Source organism: Bidens hawaiensis, unplaced genomic scaffold, assembly GCF_021521415.1.
Source record: "Bidens hawaiensis isolate Kalapana, Puna unplaced genomic scaffold, B.hawaiensis_p1.1 tig00017459_1, whole genome shotgun sequence".
NCBI classification, from domain to species: Eukaryota; Viridiplantae; Streptophyta; class Magnoliopsida; order Asterales; family Asteraceae; genus Bidens; species Bidens hawaiensis.
The window spans coordinates 136280-144999 of record NW_027492641.1 but is presented as its reverse complement, the minus strand read 5'-3'; the positions used below and the strand labels follow the sequence as shown (position 1 = coordinate 144999).

The 8720-nt window shown below is 36.1% G+C and overlaps 1 protein-coding gene across 1 annotated transcript; it reads right to left on the bottom strand.

Annotated features, from left to right (window-relative positions):
- Positions 1-2404: 2404 nt before the first annotated feature.
- LOC143553944 ((R)-mandelonitrile lyase-like) lies at positions 2405-4421 on the bottom strand. Its single transcript, XM_077043826.1, has 2 exons — positions 4334-4421; positions 2405-4238 (listed from the first exon to the last, which is right to left on the bottom strand). Exons 1-2 carry the CDS (start codon positions 4419-4421, stop codon positions 2710-2712), a joined length of 1617 nt encoding a protein of 538 aa, XP_076899941.1. The 3' UTR covers positions 2405-2709.
- Positions 4422-8720: the final 4299 nt, after the last annotated feature.

Below are 8720 nucleotides of genomic sequence, written 5' to 3'. Positions count from 1 at the left end.
CAATAACTATATTCTTTTAATAGTATAGGTAGATTTCTCTCTCTTCCACCAACCCAATCCAACCAAACCAAACTTTCCATTCTCATTAGCAAACCAAACTTCATTACTTTTTATTAAATAAATATAATTTATAAGTTTTTTTATTAATAATTGTTGTGTTTTTTTATTAAAAGTGTTTAAAAATATAAAAATAATTTCTTTATTTAAAAATAAACAATATATATTTAATATAAATATATACGCCAACACCCGTATAGCTCCGGTACATTTATGCAATGATGAAAGGCCTTGTCTTCCGGTAGCATCACGTCTTTGTTGAAAATAGATATCTCACGTCTTTGTTGAAATAGTGTCGGATGATGAATTATATAATCAGATAATGTTAGATTTTCTAGATAATAGGTTCTATCCAAAAAATCTTATGAACCAATATAAAGTTGACAAGTGGCGGATAATATAATCGGTAATGATTAAAAATAATTTTTTTTACAAAATTCAAAAAAATTATATCGATGTGTTAAAAAAAAACTGAACAAGAATGTGTTTCTAAAATTTTTAAAAAACTTAATTAATAAAAGTTATTAGAAAAAAACAATATTGATGTTAAAATAAATTAGTTTAAAAGAAAAAAAATAATAAATAGAAAAAGAGAACTATGGAATAGGTGACATGTGGAGGTGAAGTAGGTTGGCATAGAGTTTGCCATCACGAGCCGTTCGTCTCATTTTGATTGATTTCTCTTTTTTTTTTAATCCTCAATAATTATTCTTTTTATTTCTTTTCAAAGCAAACTAATGAAAACACACTCGGCTTGCAAACAGCTAACCCGAGCCCATCCCATTTATCTTGAAACTAGTCAGATACTTTTAAAGGTTGGGTATAGGACTATAGTAGTATAGTTCATTAGTTTGATTGTGTTCAGTATGTTAGAATCGAAGCACAGAGCAAATTATTAGCAAAGCTCTATATTTGATGAAAATGATAGATTTTGACAAAACAAAATTATCAAACATATCAAGCTTTTCAGAATAAGTTTTTGTTTTTGTAATAGGTTTCTTATTTTTATTTTCAGTTTAAAACAGTTGTATTTGAAAATTAAATAGACAGTGTTAAAAAGTCTTACAAAAATTTGAGAAAAGGTTGAGCTAATAGAAAGTATGAGACACTGTGATTATATTCATGTACATGTTATTCAATCGGGAATTGATATAGCTCACTAGATGGTAAACAATGAATTTGAGTTGCCTAACTCTCAACTTGTAATCGGAAAAGCATGACTCTGAAATTAATTACAAACTCGTCTAACCATAATCTAATTAGCTATCGTAAATGAAATACAACTCATTTAGTTTATCCCTAAGAGGGTGTTTGGGATTGCTTATTTTCACTAACTTATAACTTATAACTTTTTTTCCGGAAAATAAAAAGATGTTTTGGATTGCTTTTGGTGTGAGAGAAAAAAAGTTAATAAGTTACATTTTTATAACTTAATAACTTATGGGAAAAGTTATAAGAAGGTAAAATGCGTTAGGAATCCCAAACACCCTCTAATTCATTTAATTGTAATTTTGTAACTTGAAACCGGCCCAACATGTACCGCCCCATTACCTGAGATCGGCCCAACCCGCCTAATTGATCCGAGGACGGGAATTAAGTCCAACACATGTGTGTCATCTTATGAGCAAAATGCAATTTTGAGAAAAACATTCCACATGGCTATGTTCATATGTATACTAATGTGTTTTTTGAAGGAAAAAAAAAATAAATTTCAAAACATACTATCATCTGATAATATACAACATCCGATAATCTTGTATCTTATTAAAATATTGGGGATTTCTGTCTCGACTATGTAATATCTAACAATCGTATATATAGTCATGTCTAGGCTTATATTATGAAATCCGTAGAATATTTGACAAGCTTCTTATATTATGTGTTTCGGAATCAATATTTGACTGTGTACACTCCACATTTATGAAGAAACATGCATTCTAGATGTTTTGATAGAGCATGATATTATTTGAACTTGAGTGATGATTAGTAAATCTTTGGATGTAAACAAGTCTCTTGAAATCTAAATGTTTTACATGTCTTCCACATCTTTAGATTGGTATTCTGAAATTCAAGTAGTTAGACTCTCTTCTGCTGGAAACTTGACTATTAACATCATGACAATTTGAAATAAAGTTTATGGAATGGTGACGACCGATGGAACGATGACAACAGATTGTAGTATATATGTTGTAGAATGGTGGAGACGACGATGGAATGATCCTAGTTCATTATGATGATATGGAGACTGATGACATTGGACTTTTCTCAATATGGCATGGTTCTAATAGTAACTAGTAAGGTTGCTTGAAAGGAAAACAAGTAATTTAAAGACCAAATTGAACCTGCAGCTTTCAACTAAACAACTATACCATACCACATGAAGTGGATGAATTACTAAATTAGTAGCTAGAAGACTTAACATATAACAATGGAATCTATATGTAATTGTCACAAAGAATGAATCAAAACAAGTCACTTTACACCATGCTACCTAGTTAGCAATCTACAATCTTGTTACCTATATATGCACAGCACCAAGCAGCTTCACTTGTGCATTCTGTCTTTCAAAATCATCATTCCCATGTACCTGCACACCAACATCAACATATTACACAAACAATAATCTTTCCAACTAACACAAAACACACTAAACTAACTAGTAAATAAGTACCTGCCAAGCATCAAAAGACTAGCTTGTGGATTGGTCCCCGGTGACACCGTAAAAGTCGAACCATCCACCACACGAAGCGAATGCACACCCATGACTTTCAAATCGTGATCCACCACTCTCCCCACAACACACCCTCCATGGTAATGCCATATCGTGCTCACCGTCCGCCTACAAAACTCACCCATCAGGGCATTATTCGACTGGTCAACCGGCAATGCTGGACCCACAAATCTGAAGTCCGTACCCGACCATTCCCAGAACTTAAAATCATCCATCGCCCGGCTTCTAAGCAAGTCCCCAATCTTCCTGCTCCCATTCACACACCTCTCGAGATCCAGCGGGTTACTGAAGTAGTTAAACCGCACAATCGGGTTAGTCCTCACGTCAGTGGACGCCAACCGAAGCGTCCCAAACGAGTGAGGCCCGATAATCTTCTCCATAATGCTGGCAACAGTAAGATACAAAGGAGAAGACGACGGTCTTAGGAACACCGAGTATGCAGGCGACGAAAAAGGCAACACATTGGAGGCTGCTTCAAGATAAGCACCCGAATCCGTAATCCCCACCACCTGTATGAGAGACTGCTCCAAAGGAACCGGTGACACAATCGATATCCCATTCCGAGGGTTATCGTACATATAATTCCCCACATACGGGGAATGCCTCACAACGGGTATCCCCCACGACGAAAGATACGGGCGGGGCCCAATCCCGCTCAACAAAAGCAGCTGCGGGCTACCAATCGCACCCGCGCAGAGAATCACCTCCCCATTATCCCGTAACATCGCGTGATGATACCCGCTACCCCGATCACGAAACACGACCCCGATCGCGATCTGCCTCGACGTTAACGAATACGACGGAGCGAATAAAACCCGCTCCACGCTGGCGTAAAGAACCACCTTGATGTTGGAACCATTAGCCAGGTTTAACAGATCAGCAGCACTGTGTCGACGACCGGATGTATCGAACGTGGACCCACCAATCTTGGTACCCAGAGTATGATTCAAACTATACCCATTATACGGTTCCACACCAACTTCCAATAACCCATCACGGATCGCCGATTGCCACGTCTGCAACTCCGGCTGAAACACGATAGCCTTCTCAACCCACTCGTACGAACGCTGAACAACGCGTAAATCCCAATTGATTTCAGATCGTTGATAAAAATCATCATCGGCGCGTGAATAAAACCCGGCGTTAATTGCACTACTGCCGCCAAGAACACGGCCACGGGCGTTGGGTACGCCGTCCTCTGACGTGAAAGACTGAGCCGGTGACTCGTACTGGCCGTAATGGGTGAGTGTGGGTAAGAAACCCTCACGTATCATGACGTTAGGGTTTGAGAATGGAAGGCCACCACGTTCAAGAACCAAGACACGGTAGTTCTTGGATAATGTTGCTGCTAGTGGGCAACCGGCGGTGCCGCCGCCGACGATTATGTAGTCGTAAGTGTCCTCCGGCGGGAGTTGGGTTGAATTGACGATGAATTCCATGTACGCCGGACCTGAAAAAATAAAAAAAATAAATCTTTTTGGTTAGTGATTAAAGAAAGTAACAATTGAAGACGAATCTTGAAGTGGGTTAGAGTTAGTTGGTTACTTTGTTGATCGGATTGGGCTATTGTTGTGGAAATTACAGAGATGATTAGAGTGATCAACGGGAAGAAGAGGTTGGTGATTGGCGCCATTATTATGTGATTCTTGAAAGGAAACGAGAAACCATAACGTTGGGGTTAGAAATGGGGTTCAGGATCAACCTCTGTTGATCGAATTTTTATTATTAATGGTGGTGGTCTGCTTCAGGAGGATGTATGTTTCAGAAGAAGAAGAAGAAGAAGGAGGAGGAGGTTGTTTGGAGTTTAAAAAGTTAAATGCAGAGTCAATTTTGTTAATTTGATCATGTAACAGACTGACGCCGTTGATTACTGTTAATTAATTGTATCTTTAATTCTTATTTATGTATCATAATTGTTATATGTGACCATGGTCAATAGTGGTCAATGGGTGAGCAATGTCACAGTAAACACTAGTCTAACTGTCTAAGGCTCGTTAAGTTCGTTAAAGATAGTTAAATGGTGAGTTAGAAACTTCGGGGGGTGATTTTGTAATAACCTGAAACTTGGTTTATGGTTTGAGTTGTTTTCTTACAAATTAATTAGTTGAGTGGTAATAAGTGTCAACTTTCAAAGTTGAGTTTACTTGCAGGATTAGTCGTTGTAAGCTCGCGCTTGTTACAACGTCTATCATCGCTCTCTCTCGTTCGTTAATCATTTTTTTAATTTCTATGTATTTATTCGTTTTTCATCCGTGTTTGTAACCATAAACCGAATTCACAGTTTGGTGATTGTTATAATAAGATTCATATACGAGGTTTCGAATTTCTTTGTGTGCTCTACTATTTATTTTTCAAAACATCATTAACAATAACTGATTGTTAAAGAGTGGAGGGTGTGGAGACAGCTACCGAGAGCAATGTCGACAAACTATACGAAGAGGTTCGGGAGAATCGCCGTGCACTATCAAATCAGAAAAAAAATTGTGATGAGAAGAAAAAGAAATCAAGAAAAGGGGAGATTGTCCCCTCCATGTAGTATCGCCCCCAAAATATTTTCCCGGGTGGCTTTTCCCGACTTTTTACCCTTCAACTTTTTAATCTTAATCGGTAGTCATCGTCTTTTCAAAATTTTGTTTTAAATATGTTTAAAATATGAGCTTGATCCTTAATCGAAAGCGATCTCCTTTTGCTTTCAGCCTTTCTTTCAGATGGAACAGAAAGGCAAATAGAATATTCGACACCTGAACATGAAAATTGATTGATAATTAAAACATTGACATACTAATAAGTCATGGGATAATTTCAAATTGGCGTAGTCTATGTTATTAATGTTAAACCTAATAACAGGTTAAAAACATGTTAAACAAATCTTAAATGGATTTGGTTATAAATAGTTTTTTACATTGTACAAAAGTTATAAAATGGCAAAATGGATTGAAATTATAAATTATATATTTTCTAATTTTAAATATTAATTATAAGATACAGGCCATGCATGTGAGACGTGAGTCGGGGTATGCGGGTAACTTACCTCCTTATTAGAACGAGCGTAGTGAGAACACTTTGAGGGGTGTTAGCCTAAAACGCCGGATGGTGTTTCCGAACATTAAAATGTCACTCAAAGTTTCAAAGTTGTGGAGTAAACGCTAAAGATGCAAGAAGGTGGAACCATCATATTTTTTAAACCAGTGAGAAAGATGGTGGTGGGCAATTCCCCCATCATCACTACGGATGATCTTAATACCGTGAAAATCTCGAGATGAGAGGCTTCTTGAGTCCTTATCAGTTAACTTAAATTATATTATTATAGTTTATGTTTATATTATATCATTATAAAAGTTATTAGGTTATTACATTATTATTTTTGTTATTGTATTATTATATTTATTATTCTTCTTTCTTATTATTATTACTTGATATCTCAATTGATTCAACACTCGCAATGCTAAAAATATCGGGTCAAGTTTCATACAATCACACCTGTTAACACACCACAAGCAATCCTAATTTCATTTGTTTTCTCAAGTTCAACACTTATCGAAACATCAAATCATCAATTATAGATTTGTAGAGTGGGTCTCATCTCCCGCATTATTAACCTAACTTGGATCTATTGAATTACCAAAACCTAGCCCACAATTGCAAATGTGAATGTTGGAGTTTTTAATTTTTTCTATGCTTAAAATTAATTAGCTTTTATTCATTTTAATTTTATAATTGAAAATGGTTAAGGATGAGAAATATGGATCCATGGGTTTTTAGAGAAAAAGAGATAATATATGAAAAAAAAAACTGATATGAACATAACTCTTTCTTTTCTTTCTCTCATTTTACTTTCATTTCTTTCTTTAAGTGATAATCGGGTATAAACATATTTACTACAATTTAAACATGACAACTTCATTAAAGGAGTTAAGACATTTTAACCCAAAACACACACATTGGTTGTTTTTAGAGGTTCCAGTCGAAATCCTAATATTGATTTAGTTTATTTTTATAACTTATTAAAAAATAGAAAACACAAAGGAAAGAATCCTAACGTTGCCTCACCTCCATGGTAGAGGACGCTTTGGTGCTTGCATGTCCAGCCTACATGTCTTGCTCATCCATGACGGTCCCAATGTAAAACAAATTCACTAACATAAAATAACTCTTAGGTAGCGTTTGGTATGCAAGAATGAGATGCGGAATGTAATTGACCATTACGAAGATATGAAGAAAAATGTGTTTGGTTGGCTAAGGGAATGGAATCACTCATTACATTGTACATCCTATTATCTCTAAAACACCCCAAATTCATTTCATCTACCCCACTTGTTTTTCATTCCATCTCATTTTTCACCCTACTCATCCCCACCGCCCTCCCACTATTACCACCGATCACCACCCACCACCGCCTCCCACCACCACCCCACCATCGCCGCCACTGACCACCGCCACCACATTCACCGCCACCATCACCATACACAACCACCGCCACCCACCATCACCACAACCTACCCACCACCTCCCGCTACCACCATCGCTAACACCCACCACTGCTCTCGCCATTACTGCCAGCCATCGCCTCCGCCACACCACCTACAACCGCTAACCAACGTCACTAACCACCATCACCGATCGCCTACCACTCTTGCCACTACCACCGCCCATCATTTCTCACCACAACTACCGCCACCACCACCACTCATTGCATCTACCACCGCTTACAGCCAACTTTATTTTATTCCTTTTTCTTTACATACCTAACAACATTAATTAATTATTCATTTCATTCATAGTTTTCTACATGGTAACCAAATAAGGCAATGAAACGATAATGATCCATTTCATTCTCTCGTCCATTCCATTACCCCATATCAAAGATCTTGGCTCACATGTGGAACCCTATGGGTATGTTGTTAAAACCCGATAAAAAACCCGAAACCCGATGGGTATCCCTGATACCCTCTGGGTAATTACCCGATAAATACCCGAAGAGTTTGGAACGGGTCTCTATAATCGAGTATGGGTCTGGGAATACCTAGACTCGTCCCAGACCCGACCCATTGGCACCCATAATTTGAGAACTCATTGAGTTGTAAGAATTTTAAGAACTCATTTACAATCATACATTCAATTAATGTGTTTGTTTTGCGGATTAAATTAAATCTTAATAAAAAAACTAAACGTGAGGAGAGAAAAAAAACAACGGTAGGGAGGGTATTTTGGTAAAGTTAAAAACTTCACCATCTTTTTTATATATTAAAAAATTTTCAAACTTACATTATTATTAGAAAAACTTTATTTTCATCTTAATTGTTTTAAAATATTAATTTAGTATTATTTTTAAATGATATAAATAAACATATTTTCTTTTATAATAAAACCTATTTTGTATTAAACATTATTATAATATTAACAAATTTTTTATATAAAATACATTCATTTTTGCTCTACATGTTGGGAAGAAGGATAACGAATAACGTTAACATGATAGGAGACATATAAAACCGATCCTGTCTTCTCAACAGAACTTATTAGCTCAGTTTAAACATGACCTGCAAGTCAAAGTCAACAAAAGCAGTTTTGAACCATTAATATTGAATTAGCATATTTGGGTTATGCTTTATTTTTAATGGGCCAATAGGTAAAACAAATTTAAAATAAGTTGAGAAGAAACTAGACGGAACTCATCCCTGTAAACAAACCAAATGTTCAGTAAACCGTATGGAAACGAACATGAACTATTTTTTTGTTCATTTAATTAAATGATTGAACATGAACTCGGCTCGTTTGCACCCCTAGATATAGTTACTATTTTAGCGAAGGTGTTAATGGGAATTTATGCATATCTACAAGAAAGGGTTTTTTAATTATTTATTTTTGTACAAGATATATGAAGGGAGATTCTTAAATAGATATATGAAGGGAGATTATTACAAATTTACAA